The sequence below is a fragment of the Oncorhynchus clarkii genome, chromosome 31 (assembly GCF_045791955.1).
Source record: "Oncorhynchus clarkii lewisi isolate Uvic-CL-2024 chromosome 31, UVic_Ocla_1.0, whole genome shotgun sequence".
NCBI classification, from domain to species: Eukaryota; Metazoa; Chordata; class Actinopteri; order Salmoniformes; family Salmonidae; genus Oncorhynchus; species Oncorhynchus clarkii.
This window is the reverse complement of record NC_092177.1, coordinates 18,405,355-18,429,466: the sequence shown is the minus strand read 5'-3', so window position 1 is coordinate 18,429,466 and position 24,112 is coordinate 18,405,355. Positions and strand designations below refer to the sequence as shown.

General features: G+C 48.4%; 1 protein-coding gene across 3 annotated transcripts in view; it reads left to right on the top strand.

Moving 5' to 3' along the window:
• LOC139390967 (storkhead-box protein 2-like) overlaps positions 1-24,112 on the top strand; it is a 99,394-nt gene that overhangs the window by 70,113 nt on the left and 5,169 nt on the right. For 2 of the 3 annotated variants that reach the window (XM_071138398.1, XM_071138399.1), the window contains exons 2-3: positions 10,807-10,959; positions 21,444-23,793. In XM_071138398.1, the coding sequence (XP_070994499.1) occupies positions 10,807-10,959; positions 21,444-23,793 (2,503 nt within the window). Of the gene's footprint in view, positions 1-3,904; positions 4,030-10,806; positions 10,960-21,443; positions 23,794-24,112 lie in introns of those variants that run through there. The other variant, XM_071138400.1, reaches the window with a different exon arrangement.

The following is a 24,112-nucleotide window of genomic DNA, read 5'->3' as shown; positions in this document are numbered from 1 at the left end:
TGCTACCAGTATGGGTGTGAAATGTTGCTACCACTCTTTGTGTGGTCTCCATTGTACTTGTCCCAGGACCTGTAGTGTGGTGAATGAATGTACATTTCTAACAGTAGCACCGGGACACTGGTCTCATGTTTCAGTTGGGGACTTGTTGATGGCAACAACCATGTGATTTAAAGGCAAATCTCTCAGATCAATAGTTTTGTCTAAACGTGGAGGTATTATGGAGCACCTCTACTCTCTAAATAGGCCACTTCGCTAGGGAAAATACTGTCTGATTTGGAATACTTGCATCTGATTTTTCTATTCGACTGGTCGATTGGCTGTTGGTCGACCAAGATTTATTTTGTCGGACACCTGTCTGATTCACGTCTATCTGACTGCATTAATCCATTGCAGAAGCCTCGGGGATGCACACCAGTATCACCAGTAGTAAATCTACCTTTTAATTACCAGAAATGATCATCTACAATGTTTGTTTGGTTCTGGTCATTTCTGTTAATGCATTCAATATATTATTATTACAGTCTCACCGTTGTCATTGTAGGAGTGGACACGTGGTTTGCAGAGCGCACAACCTAGGCTACACTTGTGAGAAAAGTTTTGGTTTATTATTTCATTCCATTTACGAGTTGTCAATTTATGAATTGTCTTTTGTTTGGCGCGTTCCTGTCAATCTTGTGTAAGGACACGCACCTGATTACACATAGAAGTAGGCCTATAAATGTTCCCATTTGGGGATCTTATGTAACTACCAATTGGATACCATGAAATATGGGGTAATAAATATATATATATATATATATATATATATATATATACATATACACACACTTTTTTTCTTTGCCTCAAACAGCAAGTAAACAAAGTCTGTTTTTACATCCATTGAGAACGACCATAGTTCCTTAACAGCCTATTTGAAAAATCTGTCCAGCTCTCTCCTTCTACATAACCACTCAGCATGAAAGGGGAAGAAAATGTCATGCTCATATAATAGGCCTACCTGATTACTTCTTATCCCTTGCGTAGAAAAATGTGTCTGTCCGGCACAGGAAACTCTTAGGGCCCAGAATATTTTATACAATGTTGCAAGTCTGCTAGCATGACCTTTGGGCCAGACCAAGTTACCTGGGGCGGCAGGTAACCTAGTGGTTAGAGCGTTGGACTAGTATCCAAAAGGTTGCAAGATTGAATCCCCGAGCTGACAAGGTAAAAATCTGTCTTTCTGCCCCTGAACAAGGCAGTTAACCCACTGTTCCTAGGCCGCCACTGAACATAAGAATTTGTTCTTTACTGACTTGCCTAGTTAAATAAAGGTTAAAAACAGGCCATGCATAACCACTGTGATTCATAGGATATTTATTTTTATCCGAATATTTTCGACCTGAAAACTGCAATGTTTTTATTTGTTGGCTTTATGTAGGCTATTATTACGTATTGGCAATGGCAATAGAAGTTACTTTTATATTTGTATCATTTTAATTTAGAAATAATTTTTGGATTAACCACATGACATTGATTTTTAGATATGAAGACTTTTTATTATAAATTAAATTAAACTGCTCCACAAAAATGTGAACATGAAAATTGTAACTGGCACGCAGATCAGTAGAAATGGTAGCATAACTTGGCACTGCAAATTGAAACGGTTGCCGACCGCTGGTGTATAGCCTATTACCGGCAACGGAACTTAAAGGCAGAAAGGGCAGGAGAAGGGTCGGGTCGGGAACACTTTTTTTCTTCTTAGTTCATAATGATCTCTGACTCCCTCTGTGTCTTATTTTTTTTTACGGCAGTGCTTAAAGCATCAGACAAGCCCAGTAAGCCTACATATAGTTGATTTTATTAAAACATAGGGTGTGTCTATATATGGAAAAATAAAAGTTTTTCAATTTCTACCCATCGATTGATGATTCAGTCAACAAAGATTATTTTTTGTCTGGGACAGCACTAAATTTTGCGTCAACTCGAGGGCCCTTTTGTGAGACACAGGAGGCCCATATGAATGTCCACCCTCCCCCACTCACATAATGCCACCTCCCCTCTTAACCCCACATCTCCTCCTCTCTCACCCACTCAGCAGGTTTATATCAAGTTCTCCACTACATCTGTGCCAATGGAGACCCACTTCCTTGGCAGCATGAGAAGGCCAGGCACATAGTCATAGTGACACATTGTGTTTCGACTACATAACATTGTGTTGGGTAAATACCCTTTTATTTGCTTATACAAAAAACCTGCTCTATATCTTGGATTTGACTGCAAGCCTCCTGAAATTGAGCTATCTGGGCTGTCCTTTTCTAATTGGGTCACAGAGAATCCCCCCTCACACACAGAGAGAGAGAGAGCTGTGTGGAGAGGAGGGCAGCAGATCACCCATTTTATCTGACACATGACTGGACGTGCTTCTGAGCCCAACCTGCAGTGAGCAGCACTTAAGTTTTCATTGGAGAGGAGGGAGAGAAGGAGAGAGATGGAGAGATATAGAGGGAGAGAGATAGAGGGAGCCATGAAGAGGGGGGAGGGAGAAAAAGCTTGCAGAACAGGCGTTGGGCGCAACTGGGGATGCGTTGCCATAACAACGCTTTCGGCAGGCCGCCCACAAGCTTGTATGTCAGTGGGCATTAAGGGGAGGGAGCTAGGAGAGAGAGAGGGCGGGAGCAGAGAGAGAGGGAGTGAGGGCGGGAGCAAAGAGAGGGGGGAAGGAGGGCGGGAGCAGACAGGGGGGGGGAGGGCAAGAGCAAAGAGAGGGGGGAGGGAGGGCGGGAGCAAAGAGAGGGGGAGGGAGGGCGGGAGCAGAGGGAGGGCGGGAGCAGAGAGAGGGGGGAGCAGAGAGAGGGGGGAGGGAGGATGGGAGCAGAGAGAGGGGGGAGGGAGGGCGGGAGCAAAGAGAGGGGGAGGGAGGGCGGGAGCAGAGGGAGGGGGGAGCAGAGAGAGGGGGAGGGAGGATGGGAGCAGAGAGAGACAGAGAAGGGAGGGAGCACAGAGAGACAGAAGGGAGGGAGCACAGAGAGAAAGAGAAGGGAGGGAGCACAGAGAGACAGAGAATGGAGGGAGAACAGAGAGACAGAAGGGAGGGAGCACAGAGAGACAGAGAAGGGAGGGAGCACAGAGAGACAGAAGGGAGGGAGAACAGAGACAGAGAAGGGAGGGGGCACAGAGAGACAGAAGGGAGGGAGCACAGAGAAGGGAGGGAGCACAGAGAGACAGAGAAGGGAGGGAGCACAGAGAGACAGAGAAGGGAGGGAGCACAGAGAGACAGAGAAGGGAGGGAGAACAGAGAGACAGAGAAGGGAGGGAGCACAGAGAGACAGAGAAGGGAGGGAGCACAGAGAGACAGAAGGGAGGGAGCACAGAGACAGAAGGGAGGGAGCACAGAGAGACAGAGAAGGGAAGGAACACAGAGAGACAGAGAAGGGAGGGAGCACAGAGAGACAGAGAAGGGAGGGAGCACAGAGACAGAACAGGGAGGGAGCACAGAGAGACAGAACAGGGAGGGAGCACAGAGAGACAGAGAAGGGAGGGAGAACAGAGAGACAGAGAAGGGAAGGATCACAGAGAGACAGAAGGGAGGGAGCACAGAGAGACAGAAGGGAGGGAGCACAGAGAGACAGAGAAGAGAAGGAACACAGAGAGACAGAGAAGGGAGGGAGCACAGAGAGACAGAGAAGGGAGGGAGCACAGAGAGACAGAGAAGGGAGGGAGCACAGAGAGACAGAGAAGGGAGGGGGCACAGAGAGACAGAAGGGAGGGAGAACAGAGAGACAGAGAAGGGAGGGAGAACAGAGAGACAGAGAAGGGAGGGAGCACAGAGAGACAGAGAAGGGAGGGAGCACAGAGAGAGGGAGGGAGGGAAAAAGCAGAGTGCATACTGAAGCAAGACGTGATTGGTCACACCCCCTTGTCTTTGTGTGGAGTGGAGCATGCTGGGTAAGGCCCTTGAGTGAATGCTCATTGAGTCTGAAGGCTGCAGCTAAAAGAGCTGCCTCTGAATCTGTTTGGATTAAAGTGGAGGAGTCAACGGAATCAGCCAAGGTACTGCCCATCTCATTCCTCTTTCTCTCCACCTCTCTCTCTCACCCTCTCTACCGTTTTTCCTGCTTTAGATTGTGTAGCATAGCTTTGCCGGAATGAATCACAAAAGAAGGGGGTGGGGTTAAGCAGGAGGTGCGTGGACAAAGGACACTGGCTAGCTGTGTGAATTGTTTACTACCACTGCAGCAGGCAGGCAGGCAGGCATGAGAGAGAGAGAGTTCCCACTCTCCTCTGTCTCTCCCAGAGGACAGCTTCCATGTTAATGGAGGGAAGAACAGCTCTGTAGAAAACCAGCTCTGCTCTAACAGATACACAATCAAGTACTGTAGTTCAATAATTGTAACAATGTATGTTAACACTATTCTGTCCTTACAGTGGTAGAATACAACCAATATCTCAGATAGTTCACGACTAAAATGGTTTCACTGATACTAGCTGAGCTAGTTTCTTGAAATAAAATACTGTACCAATGGCAAAGCCCAGGGTCGCTAGCATATTGCTTGTAATGCTCCACTTTATGCTGTCGGTCTTTCACTCTCTTTCTAAGCAGGCGTCTCAAGGCTTTCTCTCTTTTCTCTGGATTGTCACGCTCCATTTGTACCCAGCTCGTCTTTCATAAAGGCATGCTCTTCCATTTAATACGTGTGGAGTTGGTGTGTGTGTGTGTGTTGGGGGATGGGGTTAGTAGGTTCACTCTATGGTCTCCCTCTTCATGGAAGGAGGGCTGCACATTTGTTGGCTGAATCTGTTCCCACTAGGTCTTTGCAGCTGTGATTTCTCTCTCTCTTCCCCTCCCAATCGCTCCCTCTCTTTCACTCCACTCCTCTCTCCTCCTGAAACAACCCCCTTTTATCTGTGCTCGCCGGGACACTGCAGTAGGGAGACATGCGGACACGGAGACAGCCAGTCGGGGAGGGAGGGAGACAGGCAGACAGACAGGCACGGAGACAGGCAGTCAGGGAGGGAGACAGGCTGCAGGCAGGCATGGAGACAGGCAGTCAGGGAGGGAGACAGGCAGACAGGCAGGCACGGAGACAGCCAGTCGGGGAGGGAGGGAGACAGGCAGACAGACAGGCACGGAGACAGGCAGTCAGGGAGGGAGGTAGACAGGCTGCAGGCAGGCACGGAGACAGGCAGTCAGGGAGGGAGGGAGACAGGCAGACAGGCAGGCACGGAGACAGACAGTCGGGGAGGGAGGGAGACAGGCAGACAGACAGGCACGGAGACAGGCAGTCAGGGAGGGAGGGAGACAGGCTGCAGGCAGGCACGGAGACAGGCAGTCAGGGAGGGAGGGAGACAGGCAGACAGACAGGCACGAAGACAGGCAGTCAGGGAGGGAGGGAGACAGGCAGACAGACAGGCACGGAGACAGGCAGTCAGGGAGGGAGGGAGGGAGACAGACAGACAGACAGGCACGGAGACAGGCAGTCAGGGAGGGAGGGAGATAGGCAGGCAGACAGACAGACAGGCACGGAGACAGGCAGTCAGGGAGGGAGGGAGACAGACAGGCAGACAGACAGGCACGGAGACAGGCAGTCAGGGAGGGAGGGAGGGAGGCTGTAGGCAGGCGGCAGGGGAGATGTGACAGCCCCTAGTTGATTTCTTCAGCCATCCTCTCTCTCTCTCTCTCTCTGTATTTCTCAATCTGTATTTCTCTCTCTCTCAATACATATGGGTATATGGGAATGAGGTCAATTCCTCCACTCCCCATCAGAGGCTCAGCAAGATCAACTCAGAATATCACATTGTCACATGCTTCGTAAACACAGGTGCAGACTAAAAGTGAAACGCTTTCTTAAGAATCCTTTTCCAACAATGCAGAGTTAAGATAAAGATAAGAAATAAAATGCCAAATTTAAGTAATGACATGAGAAATAATAAAGTAAAGATAAATAAATACAAGTAAAAGTAACATGGCTATATACAGGAAGTACCAGGTAATAACATGGCTATATACAGGAAGTTCCAGGTAGTAACATGGCTACATACAGGAAGTACCAGGTAGTAACATGGCTATATACAGGAAGTACCAGGTAGTAACATGGCTATATACAGGAAGTACCAGGTAGTAACATGACTTTATGCAGGAAGTACCAGGTAGTAACATGGCTATATACAGGAAGTACCAGGTAATAACATGGCTATATACAGGTTTATATCCATTTCACTGGTTTACATTCCCAATATCCGTCTCAACAGGATATTCAAGCAGGATCTGGATTGTTCACCTTTTTATGACTTAACAGTAATGTTTGCCTTGGTATTTATTGTCATGAGTTAGGATATGTTACACCCAAAGTGAAATTTGGATTGCCATCCTCCATGCATACCACCTGAGATTAGATCTGGGTCCCAAATGGTACACTGTTTTCTAAATGGTGTAGGGTGTCATTTGGGACACATCAGTGCTTGGCTTGCATTAGCCCTGTACTACCCTGTTATGATGCCGTGGTGTGAGTTGCTCTCCTGCAGAAGAACAAGCTGTGTTTTGCATAATCTCTCAATAGATAGTGGACGGGGACTTTTATGCAGGTTAATTTAAATACATTTTACCTCATTTCTACCAGCGTGTTACATGTGCAACCAGAGGGGGAAAAAACTCTAGACCACAGAGACGTGTACAAAGCTCTCCCTCGCCCTCCATTTGGCAAATCTGACCATAACTCTATCCTCCTGATTCCTGCTTACAAGCAAAATCGAAAGCAGGAAGTACCATCGACTTGCTCAATACGGAAGTGTTCAGATGACGTAGATGCTAAGCTACAGGACTGTTTTGCTAGCACAGACTGGAATATGTTCCAGGATTCATCGGATGGCATTGAGTATTCCACCTCAGTCACCGGCTTGATCAATAAGTGCATCGATGAAGTCGTCCCCCACAGTGACCGTACGTACATACCCCAACCAGAAGCAAGGAGCGGGACTCTGACCCGGATGCTTATAAGAAATCCCGCTATGCCCTCCGACGAACCATCAAACAGGCGAAGCGTCAATACAGGATTAAGATTGAATCCTACTACACCGGCTCTGACACTCGACAGATGTGGCAGGGCTAATACGGACTACAAAGAGAAGCACAGCTGCGAGCTGCCCAGTGACACGAGCCTACCAGACGAGCTAAATGAATGTAGTGCTAAATGAATCTATGTGCGCTTCGAGGCAAGCAACACAGAAGCATGCATGAAAGCACCAACTGTTCCGGACGACTGTGTGATCACGATCTCCGTAGCAAATGTGAGTAAGACCTTTAAACAGGTCAACACTTACAGGGCCGCAGGGCCAGATGGATTAACAGGATGTGTACTCCAAGCATGCGCTGACCAACTGGCAAGTGTCTTCACTGACATTTTCAACCTGTCCCTGACTGAGTCTGTAATACCAACATGTTTGAAGTAGACCATCTTAGTCCCTGTGCCCAAGAACACCAAGGTAACCTGCCCAAATGACTACCGATCCGTAGCACTCACGTCTGTAGCCATGAAGTGCTTTGAAAGGCTGGTAATGGCTCACATCAACACCATAATCCCAGAAACCCTAGACCCACTCCAATTTGCATAACGCCCCAACAGATCCACAGATGATGCAATCCACACTGCCCTTTACCACCTGGTCAAAAGGAACACCTATGTGAGAATGCTGTTCATTGACTACAGCTCAGCGTTAAACACCATAGTGCTGTCAAAACTCATCACTAAGCTAAGGACCCTGGGACTTAAACACCTCCCTCTGCAACACTTCTGCCACGCTGACCCTCAACACGGGGGACCCTCAGGGGTGCGTGCTCAGTCCCCTCCTGTACTCCCTGTTCACCCATGACTGCATGACCAAGCACGACTCCAACACCATCATTAAGTTTGTCGATGACACTGGTAGGCCTGATCACCGACAACAATGAGACAGCTTATAGGGAGGAGGTCAGGAACTTGGCAGTGATCAAGACAAAGGAGACAATCATGGACTACAGGAAAGGAGGGCCGAGCACGCCTCCATTCTCATCAATGGGTTTGTAGTGGAGTAGGTTGAGAGCTTCATGTTCCTTGGTGACATAACCAACAAACTATCATGGTCCAAGCACACCAAGACAGTCGTGAAGAGGGCACGACAATGCCTATTCCCCCTCAGGAAACTGAAACGATTTGGCATGGGTCCTTAGATCCTCAAAAATGTCTACAGCTGCACTTTCAAGAGCATCCTGACTCGTTGCTTCATCGCCTGGTATGGCAACAGCTCGGCCTCCGACCGCAAGGCGCTACAGAGGGACCTCTGTGCCAGGCGGTGTCAGAGGAAGGCCCTAAATATTGCCAAAGACCCCAGCCACCCTAGTCATAGACTGTTCTCTCTGGTACCGCATGGCAAGCGGTACCGGAGCACCAAGTCTAGGTCCAAAAGGCCTAGACTTCTTAACAGCTTCTACCCCCAAGCCATAAGACTCCTGAACATCTAATCAAATGGCTACCCAGACTATTTGCATTGACCACCCAATTTTTACGCTGCTGTTACTCTCTGTTTATTATCTATGCATAGTCATTTTACCTCTACCTACATATACATATTACCTCAATTACCTCTGTATATAGCCTCATTACTTTTATTTAAAAAAAATATATTTTTTACCTTTTATTTAATAAATATATTCGTAAGTTATTTTTCTTAACTGCATTGTTGGTTAGGGACTGTAGGGAAGCATTTCATTGTAAGGTCTACACTTGTTGTATTCGGCGCATTTGACAAACAACATTTGATTTGGTACAGATCAGGCCAGCGTCTTGGACTCACTGTGTTTAGCATCATCACACACTGCTCAGGTTAATTGTCTAGCCTAGCTCCCTCTTCTTAGACTGGGGATTTGTTCCAAATGTCACACTATTCCCTATATAGGTTACTATATAGGGGTTACTATATAGGGAATAGGGTGTCATTTCGGACACTGCCTGGATACTAGTGGATTTCCACTCAAATTTTTGTCCTTACTTTGCCTTCTTAGAAGTGTCCAGCAGGGCCTTCCCTTCTCTCTGCTGGCTCCCCACAGGCAAGGCCTTCCCTTCTCTGTGCTAGCCCAACACAACTCTGTTGGCCTTCCCTTCTCTCTGCTGGCCCCCCACAGGCAGGGCCTTCCCTTCTCTGTGCTGGCCCAACACAACTCTGCTGGCCTTCCCTTCTCTCTGCTGGCTCCCCACAGGCAGGGCCTTCCCTTCTCTGTGCTGGCCCAACACAACTCTGCTGGCCTTCCCTTCTCTCTGCTGGCTCCCCACAGGCAGGGCCTTCCCTTCTCTCTGCTGGCCCCCCACAGGCAGGGCCTTCCCTTCTCTCTGCTGGCCCCCCACAGGCAGTGTCAAGGAAAGGAGTGATGGGAGGGAGCCAGGACCTACTACTGCTCACTTATTACCCTCCTGACCTTTCTGAACCATCCTCCCACTCACCCCAGAACCAGACAAAGCCAGCAGCCTCACCCAACCTCACCCCAGAACCAGACAAAGCCAGCAGCCTCACCCAACCTCACCCCAGAACCAGACAAAGCCAGCAGCCTCACCCAACCTAACCCCAGAACCAGACAAAGCCAGCAGCTTCACCCAACCTCACCCCAGAACTAGACAAAGCCAGCAGCCTCACCCAACCTCACCCCAGAACTAGACAAAGCCAGCAGCCTCACCCAACCTCACCCTAGAACTAGACAAAGCCAGCAGCCTCACCCAACCTCACCCCAGAACCAGACAAAGCCAGCAGCCTCACCCAACCTCACCCCAGAACCAGACAAAGCCAGCAGCCTCACCCAACCTCACCCCAGAACTAGACAAAGCCAGCAGCTCGCCCAACCTCACCCCAGAACTAGACAAAGCCAGCAGCCCCCCCTCGCCCAACCTCACCCCAGAACTAGACAAAGCTTGCAGCCTCCCCCTCGCCGTCCTCACCCCAGAACCAGACAAAGCCAGCAGCCTTACCCTCACCCAACCTCACCCCAAAACTAGACAAAACCCACAGCCTCCCCCTCGCCGCCCTCACCCCAGAACCAGACAAAGCCAGCAGCCTCCCCCTCACCCCAAACTAGACAAAACCAGCAGCCTCCCCCAATATTCCCCATTAGTGATGGGGGTGGATTGATACACAATATTACTTTTTATGATTGTATATTAATACTGACTTCAAGTATCGGTTCTTTAAAAAATGTAATGTTAGGTAGTGCTAGTCAGCTGTACCTGCGCCAAAACTCCGGTATTTCAAATTTTATGGCTTGTTCTCCATCTTCTCTCTAAATGGGGAGCCGACATGTTTTCAGGACTTGTATTTCTTTATTTTTATTTTGGTTTCTCATTTTGTCATGGGTCTCTTTTGTCCCTCTGCAGCGACATAGTCCAATGGTAAAAAATTAAGCAATAAATGTCAATATTGAATGTCACGGTGAGGTCCCTGGTAATTCCCGGCCTTATAATCCCTATATAGCGTAAAGCTTTGACCAGGGCACATTTGAAACTTGACCATTTTTCTTTTCTTTTTCTATTGGAGCTGTTCCATCGACATTTTCAGTGAACTCAATGTTTTGTGATATTTACATGGAACTGTGTGTTTGACCTTTGATCTTGTACTGTAGTTTGACCACCCCTAGGAGCCTGGTTCCTCTCTAGGTTCCATCCTTCTAGGGAATCCTAGTCACTGAGCTTCTACCTCTGCTTGCTCTCTGGGGTCAAGGCTGGGTAACTGGAAAGCACTTTGACAACTGCTGATATAAAAATGTGATTGATTGATTGTGTGACCTCTGTGCTTCCTTCCCTCCTCTCTCAGGTGATGTGTCTCCCATCAGTATGTCTCCCATCAGCCAGTCACAGTTCATCCCTCTGGGGGAGGTGCTGTGCCTGGCCATTTCGGCCATGAACTCAGCCCGCAAGCCTGTCACCCAGGAAGCCCTGACAGAACACCTGGCAACATGTTTCCCAGGTAACAACAATACAACGTCAGTGTCTATATGTTACAGCAAACACCAGACATGTTTATTCTGCTAAGTTCTCAACCCCCCCAGGTAGCACACATAAAGGCAATGCTGCACCGCCGTAACCCTAACCCCTGCAGCTGTGTGTGTCATTAAAGCCAGGAGCGTTTCCTGACCACTGGAAAAACTCTTGGTCATTTAGTGCTCTGTCTGAATTCATTTCCTCACATTTTACTGTCACCAGATGGAGCCGACTAAATGGAGCAGCTCTTCCTCAGCCAGAGACATCTTTATGTAACCTGAGATGAGTTATATTGCCAGCATATACAAATTAAAACAAATCTCACATAACCGTGGATATTAAATCATGGGTGTAGGGGCTGATGAGAAGTTGAGAGGCTGTGTGACGAGGGATACATCGTTCTACAGCTGACAGTACACGTGGAAACTTAATCAGGAGTTTGGCCTGTTTTTACCTCACCATTGTAAAATGCTAACGATTATCATGGAAAACTAGCTCGGAGAAGAGCTTAGTGAGATGAAGTTCATAACAATCAGTGTTGTATTGTGAAGTGTCATTTTTATAACGGGTTAGCCTATAATTTTCCATTACACTTGCGATAATACTGCCATTTCTCATGAAATAGCTAGTAAAGCAGTTAAATAGTTGATAACTATTGGCACCTAAATAAAATGGAATACAGTCCGGTATAAGGCCTATCTGGTTATTTCAGCTCAAAAATACTTGTAAATATGTTTTCTGTTCTCATTCAAACTAGGCTAAATCACGCTGTAGTAGCATGTACAGTCCTATAGCAAATATTGATCTGCTTTTTCCCTTAGTTAGCCTGTATGTCTATTACACAGACACAAGTGCTGGGGGTCAAATGAATGTGCTCCATGCAAGCAAGGGCATTCACTCCTCCATCTGTGTCCCAAATGGCACCCTATTCCCTACAGTATATAGTGCACTACTTTACACCATGGTTCATGGGGGCAATGGGGTTCATAGAGCCCACAGGGTTCATAGGGCCCATTGGGTTCATAGGACCCATAGTGTTCACAGGGTTCATAGAGCCCACAGGGTTAATAGGGTCCACAGGGTTCATAGAGCCCACAGGGTTCATAGGGCCCACATGGTTCATAGGGCCCACGGGGTTCATAGGGCCCACGGGGTTCATAGGGCCCACGGGGTTCATAGGGCCCACGGGGTTCATAGGGCCCACGGGGTTCATAGGGCCCACAGGGTTCATAGGGCCCACAGGGTTCATAGGGCCCACGGGGTTCATAGGGCCCACGGGGTTCATAGGGCCCATGGGGTTCATAGTAGTGTGTGCTGGGGGCCTCCCGAGTGGTGCAGAGGTCTAAGGCTCTGCACCGCAGTGCTAAATGCTTCACTACAGATCTGGGTTCGATCCCGGGCTGTGTCGCAGCCGGCCGCGACCGGGAGACCCATGGGGTGGCGCACAATTGGCCCAGTGTCGTCCGAGTTTGGCCGGCTGGGATGTCCTTGTCCCATCGCACTCTAGCGACTCCTTGTGGGGGTCCGGGCGCATGCAAGCTGACTGTGGTCACCAGTTGTACGGTGTTTCCTCCGACACATTGGTGCGGCTGGCTTCCGGGTTAAGTGAGCAGTGTGTCAAGAAGCAGTGCGGCTTGGCAGGGTCGTGTTTCGGAGGACTCTTGTCTCTCGACTTTCGCCTCTCCCGAGTTCGTACGGGAGTTGCAGCGATGGGACAAGACTGTAACTACCAATTGGATATCATGAAGTTGGGAGTAAAAATACAAATAGTGTGTACTAAATAGGAAATAGGGTTCAATTTGCAACGTCTGCTCCAGAAGATATTATGGAAAGGTCATTGGGGAAGGTTGTTACAGATGGGGACGAGCCTACTTGGGACAGAACTATGACTGTTTAATGTCGGGCCTGGTTCAACCGGGCCCACCTCTCTATGTATCACTGGAAACTAAAGCATGTGATGCACGCTGAGGTAATTGAATTGCCTGCACTTAATTGTTGCACATGACTGCATCTCTGGGCAGATATGAAGTGCAAACAGTGGATGTGTAGGACTGAAGCTTTAAGCGGGAGGCTCCCCTAGTCTCTTGGTATGCTGTTTTGTATACACTGATGGACCTAAACATGATCCACGCCAGCTTGACACTGGAACAACAAAGGTCATGCAGACATTTTTAGTGGGGCAACACCTTGACCCTTCACAGCTGCCCATTCAGCAGATCTTCCACCAATGGCGTGATGGCATATTGTGTTTATTTATTCTATATATTACATTCTGCAACGTTCAGAATATTGGATCCCGTGCTAAATAAGCCTCTAGCCCATCTGCCTCCTCCTTGACCTTCCAATCATGCCCTTCTCCCCTCCCTTCCCTAGTCCCCACCTCTGTGCTGAGTAAGTACCTTGTGTTCCAGCACCCTGCTCCCCCCGACACAGTCTCTCTCTCTCTCTCTCTCTCTCTCTCTCTCTCTCTCTCTCTCTCCCTCTTTCTCTCTTCTCTCCCCCCCGCTGGAAGGTCAGAGCCAGTGCTGGAAGGATTAAAATGAGGAGGAGCTAATCTAGTTAGCTGTTAACTCAGTCTCAGTCCTCCCTCTGTCTGTCTCTCTCTCTGTCTTTTCTCTCTTGCACGGTTTTTATTTTATTTAGCCATTATGACCCCTCCCCCCAACCCGCTTTATGGCCCCTCCCCCCAACCCGCTTTATGGCCCCTCCCCCCAACCCGCTTTATGGCCCATCCCTCCAACCCGCTTTATGGCCCATCCCTCCAACCCTCTTTATGGCCCATCCCTCCAACCCGCTTTATGGCCCATCCCTCCAACCCTCTTTATGGCCCATCCCTCCAACCCGCTTTATGGCCTATCCCTCCAACCCGCTTTATGGCCCATCCCTCCAACGCGCTTTATGGCCTATCCCTCCAACCCGCTTTATGGCCCATCCCTCCAACCCTCTTTATGGCCCATCCCTCCAACCCTCTTTATGGCCCATCCCTCCAACCCGCTTTATGGCCTATCCCTCCAACCCGCTTTATGGCCCATCCCTCCAACCCGCTTTATGGCCTATCCCTCCAACCCTCTTTATGGCCCATCCCTCCAACCCTCTTTATGGCCTATCCCTCCAACCCGCTTTATGGCCCATCCCTCCAACCCGCTTTATGGCCTATCCCTCCAACCCTCTTTATGGCCCATCCCTCCAACCCGCTTTATGGCCCATCCCTCCAACCCGCTTTATGGCCTATCCCTCCAACCCGCTTTATGGCCTATCCCTCCAACCCTCTTTATGGCCTATCCCTCCAACCCGCTTTATGGCCCATCCCTCCAACCCTCTTTATGGCCCATCCCTCCAACCCGCTTTATGGCCCATCCCTCCAACCCGCTTTATGGCCCATCCCTCCAACCCTCTTTATGGCCCATCCCTCCAACCCGCTTTATGGCCCATCCCTCCAACCCGCTTTATGGCCCATCCCTCCAACCCGCTTTATGGCCTATCCCTCCAACCCTCTTTATGGCCTATCCCTCCAACCCTCTTTATGGCCTATCCCTCCAACCCGCTTTATGGCCCATCCCTCCAACCCGCTTTATGGCCCATCCCTCCAACCCACTTTATGGCCCAACCCTCCTACCCGCTTTATGGCCTATCCATCCAACCCTCTTTATGGCCTATCCCTCCAACCCTCTTTATGGCCCATCCCTCATACCCTCCTTATGATTCAGTTTGGACCCTCAGCTCAGGTGTGTGCGTGACTGTGTGCTGGCATCCTAGACACAGAGGTACAAAGGTTTATGTAGGGGAGTTTAAGTACCGCTTCATAATGGCAAATGTCATGTTTTGTCAATGTCAAGCAGATATGGGTGGTGTCCTAAACAGCACCTTGTTCACTTCACAGTGTACTATTTTGAAATAGGGAAAAGAGTTGCCTTTTGAGATGCACCCTTATTCCTCCGTTACTACCCCTTCATTCAGACACTTGAGTCACAAGAGCAGGGCTTCCCTCCTATCTTCAGAGGAATAAGAGGAAGTTGCGTCACTTTGGTCTGCAACTAAACCCGTATGATGTAATGGCAGGCAACCTCAACCCCTAAGGCTGATCTGTCATACAGACATATGTGTAGGCGGGTAACGGTCTGTCTGCCTGCTTGCCAGTTTATCAATTTACACACTACAATATACAATAACCTGTCCGCTCAATTTACACACCACAATAACATGTCCCCTCAACTTACACACCACAATAACATGTCCCCTCAACTTACACACCACAAAACCTGTCCCCTCAACTGACACACCACAATAACATGTCCCCTCAACTTACACACCACAATAACCTGTCCCCTCAACTTACACCACAATAGCCTGTCCCCTCAACTTACACCACAATAGCCTGTCCCCTCAACTTACACCACAATAGCCTGTCCCCTCAACTTACACACCACCATAACCTGTCCCCTCAACTTACACCACAATAGCCTGACCCCTCAACTTACACCACAATAGCCTGACCCCTCAACTTACACCACAATAGCCTGACCCCTCAACTTACACCACAATAGCCTGTCCCCTCAACTTACACCACAATAGCCTGTCCCCTCAACTTACACCACAATAGCCTGTCCCCTCAACTTACACCACAATAGCCTGTCCCCTCAACTTACACACCACCATAACCTGTCCCCTCAACTTACACCACAATAGCCTGACCCCTCAACTTACACACCATCATAACATGTCCCCTCAACTTACACACCACCATAACCTGTCCCCTCAACTTACACACCACCATAACCTGTCCCCTCAATTTACACCACAATAGCCTGTCCCCTCAACTTACACACCATCATAACCTGTCCCCTCAACTTACACACCACCATAACCTGTCCCCTCAACTTACACACCACCATAACCTCTCCCCTCAACTTACACACCACAATAACCTGTCCCCTCAACTTACACACCACCATAACCTGTCCCCTCAACTTACACACCACCATAACCTGTCCCCTCAACTTACACACCACAATAACCTGTCCCCTCAACTTACACACCACCATAACCTCTCACCTCAACTAACACACCACCATAACCTGTCCCCTCAACTTACACAACACCATAACCTGTCCCCTCAACTTACACACCACCATAACCAGTCCCCTCAACTTACACACCACCATAACCGGTCCCCTCAACTTACACACCACCATAACCGGTCCCCTCAACTTACACACCACCATAACCTGTCCCCTCAACTTACACACCACCATAACATGTCCCCTCAACTTACACACCATCATAACCTGTCCCCTCAACTTACACACCACCATAACCTGTCCCCTCAACTTACACACCACCATAACCTGTCCCCTCAACTTACACACCACAATAGGTTGTTCACTCAATTTACACTGTTTTCCTTTAGTCCCATTACTCAGTTCCTAAGCTGAATCCAGGAATGTATTATCCTATTTTAGACTCTTAACATTGCTTTAATTCAGCAGGGAGCATATTTAGTCTGTTCGTTTTAGGGATGTATGACTGTTTAAATAATCCCTTTCTATGGTTTCATGACAGTAGACCTGTATTGTACTTGTATTAGTACTGTGCAGCTGTCTTCATCGACCTGGCCAAGGCTTTCGACTCTGTCAGTCACCGTATTCTTATCGGCAGACTCAATAGCCTTGGTTTCTCAAATGACTGCCGTGCCTGGTTCACCAACTACTTTGCAGACAGAGTTCAGTGTGTCAAATCGGAGGGCCTGTTGTTCGGTCCTCTGGCAGTCTCTATGGGGATGCCACAGGGTTCAATTCTCGGGCCGACTCTTTTCTCTGTATATATCAATGATGTCGCTCTTGCTGCTGGTGATTCCCTGATCCACCTCTACGCAGACGACACCATTCTGTATACTTCTGGTCCTTCTTTGGGCACTGTGTTAACTAACCTCCAAACAAGCTTTAATTCCATACAACACTCCTTCCGTGGCCTCCAACTGCTCTTGAACGCTAATAAAACCAAATGCTTTTCAACCTTTCGTTGCCCTGGACGGTTCTGACTTAGAATATGTGGACAACTACAAATACCTAGGTGTCTGGCTAGACTGTAAACTCTCCTTCCAGACTCATATTAAACATCTCCAATCCAAAATCAAATCTAGAATCAGCTCCAAATCTAGAACAAAGCCTCCTTCACTCACGCCGCCAAGCCTACCCTAGTAAAACTGACTATCCTACCGATCCTCGACTTCGGCGATGTTATCTACAAAATAGCTTTCAATACTCTACTCCGCAAATTGGATGCAGTCTATCACAGTGCCATCCGTTTTGTCACCAAATCACCTTATACCACCCACCACTGTGACCTGTATGCTCTAGTTGGCTGGCCCTCGCTACATAATCGTCGCCAGACCCACTGGTTCCAGGTCGTCTATAAGTCTATGCTAGGTAAAGCTATCTTAGCTCACTGGTCACGATAACAACACCCACCCGTAGCACGTGCTCCAGCAGGTATATCTCACTGGTCATCCCCGAAGCCAACATCTCCTTTGGCCGCCTTTCCTTCCAGTTCTCTGCTGCCAGTGACTGGAACGAATTGCAAAAATCGCTGAAGCTGGAGACTTATATTTCCCTCACTAACTTTAAACATCAGCTATCTGAGCAGCTAACCGATTGCTGCAGCTGTACATAGTCCATCTGTAAATAGCCCACCCAATCTACCTACCTCATCCCCATATTGTTTTTATTAACTTTTCTGCTCTTTTGCACACCAGTATCACTACTTACACACCATCATCTGATCATCATCATCTGCTCATCTATCACTCCAGTGTTAATTTGCTAAATTGTAATTACTTCGCTACTATGGCCTATTTATTGCCTACCTCCTCACGCCATTTGCACACACTGTTCATAGACTTTCTTTTTTTCTATTGTGTTATTGACTGTACGCTTGTTTATTCCATGTGTAACTCTGTGTTGTTGTCTGTGTCACACAGCTATGCTTTATCTTGGCCAGGCCGCAGTTGTAAATGAGAACTTGTTCTCAACTGGCCCATCTGGTTAAATAAAGGTGAAATAAAATAAATAATGTAATAAATAGACACAGTAGGTGCCTTTCCCTATCACATGCCAAGTATTGTAGTGAAGCTATTCTGTGTGTGTGCACGTGTGTGTGTGTGAGAATGGGAGCAGGTTGTTGGTATGGGAAGAGTGTAGTCGTGGTGGGGCGGTCTGCTGCGTGTGTGTCTGAGGTGGGTATGACCGCTCGCTGCCTCGCCTGCCTGTGTTTTGCTGCAGCCTCAGCCTGCATATGCGGCTGGCTGGCTGGCTGAATGGCTGGCTGGCTGAATGGCTGGCTGAATGGCTGGTGGGATTGCATCACGCTGGCCAGGCTGAAAGGGCACCATGATGTAACTGTGAGTAATACTACCTCCAGTGAAGTGAAGCAGCTCAGGACTGGACTATACTGTACTATACTATACTGTACTATACTGTTCTGTTCTATATTGTATGATACGAAACTATATTATAACATACTGTAATGTACTATACTATACTGGACTATACTGTACTATACTATACTGTACTATACTGTTCTGTTCTATATTGTACGATACGAAACTATACTATAACATACTGTAATGTACTATACTATACTGGACTATACTGTACTATACTATACTGTACTATACTGTTCTGTTGTATATTGTATGATACGAAACTATACTATAACATACTGTAATGTACTATACTATACTGGACTATACTATACTGTACTATACTGTTCTGTTCTATATAGTACGATACGAAACTATACTATAACATACTGTAATGTACTATACTATACTGGACTATACTGTACTATGCTATACTGTACTATACTGTTCTGTTCTATATTGTATGATACGAAACTATACTATAACATACTGTAATGTACTATACTATACTGGACTATACTGTACTATACTGTACTATACTGTTCTGTTCTATATTGTACGATACAAAACTATACTATAACATACTGTAATGTACTATACTGGACTATACTGTACTATACTGTACTATACTGTTCTGTTCTATATAGTACGATACGAAACTATACTATAACATACTGTAATGTACTATACTATACTGGACTATACTGTACTATGCTATACTGTACTATACTGTTCTGTTCTATATTGTACGATACGAAACTATACTATAACATACTGTACTATACTGTAATGTACTATACTATACTGGACTATACTGTACTATACTGTACTATACTGTTCTGTTCTATATTGTACGATACGAAACTATACTATAACATACTGTACTATACTGTAATGTACTATACTATACTGGACTATACTGTACTATACTATACTGTGATGTGAATGACATGTGGATGGGGAGTTGCTACTGCTGCACTCTCTATGTGTGTCCCAAATGGCACCTTATTCAAATCTAGTGCACTATATAAGGAATAGGGTGCCATTTGGAACGTAGCCCGTGTCACCGGCTGACTGGTACCCAACTGGGCTGATCAGACAGTGAAGACATGTTTTGTATACCCATAACAAGTTATAACAACACATAACAAGCTATAACAACCCCGTGACAAGCTGTAACAAGCTACAAATCAAATCAAATTTGATTTGTCACATACACGTGTTTAGCAGATGTTATTGTGGGTGTAGCGAAATGCTGTAACAAGCTGTAACAACCTGTATAGTCAGATTACCATCAGACAGATCCACATCCGCCATATGGTTGATGTATTGAGGGAATGACAGTTTTCATGATCGATGGATTGGTTTATACAATCATAGCTCATCCGTAGCGGAGTAATGATCATTCAATGCTGTTATACAGTGGGGCAAAAAAGTATTTAGTCAGCCACCAATTGTGCAAGTTCTCCCACTTAAAAATATGAGAGAGGCCTGTAATTTTCATCATAGGTACACTTCAACTATGACAGACAAAATGGAAAAAAAAATCCAGAAGATCACATTGTAGGATTTTTTATGAATTTATTTGCAAATTATGGTGGAAAATAAGTATTTGGTCACCTACAAACAAGCAAGATTTCTGGCTCTCACAGACCTGCAACTTCTTCTTTAAGAGGCTCCTCTGTCCTCCACTCGTTACCTGTATTAATGGCACCTGTTTGAACTTGTTATCAGTATAAAAGACACCTGTTCACAACCTCAAACAGTCACACTCCAAACTCCACTATGGCCAAGACCAAAGAGCTGTCAAAGGACACCAGAAACAAAATTGTAGACCAGCACCAGGCTGGGAAGACTGAATCTGCAATAGGTAAGCAGCTTGGTTTGAAGAAATCAACTGTGGGAGCAATTATTAGGAAATAGAAGACATACAAGACCTCTGATAATCTCCCTCGATCTGGGGCTCCACGCAAGATCTCACCCCATGGGGTCAAAATGATCACAAGAACGGTGAGCAAACATCCCAGAACCACACGAGGGGACCTAGTGAATGACCTGCAGAGAGCTGGGACCAAAGAAACAAAGCCTACCATCAGTAACACACTACGCCGCCAGGGACTCAAATCATGCAGTGCCAGACGTGTCCCCCTGCTTAAGCCAGTACATGTCCAGGCCCGTCTGAAGTTTGCTAGAGAGCATTTGGATGATCCAGAAGAAGATTGGGAGAATGTCATATGGTCAGATGAAACCAAAATGTAACTTTTTGGTAAAAACTCAACTCGTCGTGTTTGGAGGACAAAGAATGCTGAGTTGCATCCAAAGAACACCATACCTACCTACCTTTTGAGTGAAAACCCCTTTCCATCAGCAAGGGCATTGAAGATGAAACGTGGCTGGGTCTTTCAGCATGACAATGATCCAAAACACACCACCCGGGCAACGAAGGAGTGGCTTCGTAAGAAGCATTTCAAGGTCCTGGAGTGGCCTAGCCAGTCTCCAGATCTCAACCCCATAGAAAATCTTTGGAGGGAGTTGAAAGTCCGTGTTGCCCAGCAACAGCCCCAAAACATCACTGCTCTAGAGGAGATCTGCAAGGAGGAATGGGCCAAAATACCAGCAACAGTGTGTGAAAACCTTGTGAAGACTTACAGAAAATGTTTGACCTCTGTCATAGCCAACAAAGGGTACATAACAAAGTATTGAGATAAACTTTTGTAATTGACCAAATACTTATTTTCCACCATAATTTGCAAATAAATTCATAAAAAATCCTACAATGTGATTTTCTGGATTTCTTTTCTCATTTTGTCTGTCATAGTTGAAGTGTACCTATGCTGAGAATTACAGGCCTCTCTCATCTTTTTAAGTGGGAGAACTTGCACAATTGGTAGCTGACTAAATACTTTTTTGCCCCACTGTATATGATAATATCACTAATGATGCATACACCAGGTGAGATAGTGCACTTCACAGGGAATACGGTTCCATTTGGGACGCATCCAGAATGTTATGTTTGACATTTCTGACATGTTCCTATCCGTGTCGTTGTCTAGGTGTGCCCACGCCGACGGCAGAGATTCTCCACCACACGCTGAGTATGCTGGTCCGGGAGAGGAAGATCTACCCCACACCAGAGGGCTACTTCATTGTCACGCCCCAGACCTACTTCATTACGCCCTCACTCATCAGGACCAGCTCCAAATGGTACCACCTGGATGAGAGGATACCTGACCGCCAGCAACAACAACAACAACAACAGTGTACCTCCCCCCTCTCTGGAACCATCACCCCTTCCACTTCTGGCTGTGTCAGAGACAGGTCCCATCCTAAGAACCATGGAGACTCCTATAATAGTTACCGTGACGACCCCCCCAGCCACCACACGACCCTCACCAGGAAGTCCCCTAAGGAGCACCGAGAGGCCTACTCTCCCCACTCTCCCCACTCCCCTCACACACCCACACAGACCCAGCCCCAGCCTACCTCCACGGAAAAGACCCGGAGCACCCTGAGCTTCCCCTTCAAGTCGGACACCCTGACCAAGCACCGTGAGGGGGGCAGCAGCGGGGAGAAGCAGTCCAAGAAGTTTGGCCTCAAGCTGTTCCGGCTGAGCTTCAAGAAGGACAAGACCAAGCAGCTGACCACCTTCTCGGCCCAGTTCCCCCCGGAGGAGTGGCCTCTGCGGGACGAGGAGACGCCCACGGCCGTGCCGCGCGACGTGGAGATGGAGATCATCAGGCGGATCAACCCGGACCTGACGGTGGAAAACGTGGCGAGACACACGGCCGTGATGAAGAGGCTGGAGGAGGAGAGGGCTCAGAGGAGCAAGGCCAGCTCCTCAGCCCAGCACAGCGCACGCAGCAGGAGGAGCCGTGGACACCGCAAGCCCCAAGGTAAGCCGTCACGCTCCCACAGTAAGACCCGCGCCTCCCGGGGAGACCCCTCTGAGGGATCCAACCTGGACCTGGGGGCTGAGAGGGACTACCGGGCTTACAGCTCCTCCCTGGCGCGCTCGCCACGGGACACCTCCTTCTCCATGGAGCGCAGCCGTGCCCGACACCTGGCCCATAGCAACCCAAACATCATGGAGTCCCACCTGCCCATCACCCCGGAGTGGGACGTTTCGGGAGAGCTGGCCAAGAGGAGGACGGAGATGCCCTTCCCCGAGCCCTCACACGGGCCGTCCCACTCCAAGGTGCACCGCAGCCACAGCCACACGCAGGAGAGGAAGTCACGCAACGAGCGCTCGGACAACAAGGCCAAAGAGCGGTCCCGCTCCATGGACAACTCCAAAGGGCCCCTAGGGGCCGGGCAGATTGGGCCCCCAGACTACTTTGAGCGCAGCCCTGATGAGAGGGACAGAGACAGGAGCCGCTACTACACCGATGATGGGACCTTGAGGGCCTCAGCCCAGGCCTCCCAGTACTCCCACTCGCGGGCCACGCCCCCTGCTGCTAAGTTAACCTCTGACCCCTGTGGGCCCGACGGAGGGAGAACACTTGAAAATAACAAAAGTAGAGACCGTTTACCTGCCTACGACAGCCAGAAGGCTTATTCTCCTAAACACATGGCTGAGGACTATTTCCAGTGCAATGCATCCACTGAGGCGGTCCTCACTACCCCTAGCCCCTTAGGAAAACCCAATCACGATAACTTACCTAAGGTGAAGGTGGGCTGTTCGTCCGACAGACAGACCCCTCATCCCCCAGAATACAAAGAGGACACTACAAAGGGACAGAACGGTGTTAGTTTGCCCATGCCCTGCCAGATGCCTGAGCCTTTGCCAAATGGCCGTTCAGTACAGCACCACAACACCAACTCTGGTAGCATGGACAGGAGGAAGGACATCTTCAGCAAAGACACTCTATTCAAACCTCCGCCCAACACGCTGCCCAGCGGCTACGGGGACGGAAGCTACTCCAGGTCGAGCACGCTGAGGAAGACCCCGGTCATGTCGTCGGCCGAGGTGCTGGACAGCCAGGAGCACTTTGAGCAGCCGGGCCCCCTGCTAGCTGTGCCCCGGCCCCCCTCCTCTGGCCCCTCAGGGATGGAGCAGGCTGGCTCGGGCCCGGCCGGGGAAGCCTCCTTCGACTACTACAACGTGTCTGATGATGACGAGCTGGAGGACGCCGCCTCAGCCAAGCAGGCAGAGCAGGAGCCGAAGTCCCCTGAGGGCTGTGGTGGGGTCGGTGGGGGAGGGGGGGGAGGGGGCGGTACCATGCAGTGGCTGCTGGAGCGGGAGAAGGAGAGGGACCTCCAGCGCAGGTTTGAGAGGAACCTGACCTTCCCCAACCCCAAGGAGAGTGACCACAACAACCAGAGCCAGCAGTCAGCCCACTCAGCCAGGCTGGACAGCATGGACAGCAGTAGTGTTACAGTGGACAGTGGATTTAACTCTCCACGGTAAGCCTCGTCGGGTGACAACAACACACTCACTCACACAGCCTCTCTGTTTGTGTGGTCGGTGGTCATGAGAGGGGATGGCTTCTTATTCTGTGAATAGACTAATGGTGGGATTATTGTTCTCACATGAGAACATAATGGACTGGTAATATTATTCCATATGGTGCTGTTGATTCTAGTGAATCTGAAGTACAACCTATCATGGTTATAGCCCTGTAGAAGAGACAGAATAGGAGTTTCCAACGTTCCCCAATTCCATAATTGCCTCTCATCCATGTGAACTTTTGCTTTTCTGTTTACAAAACAACATTTTTGCTCT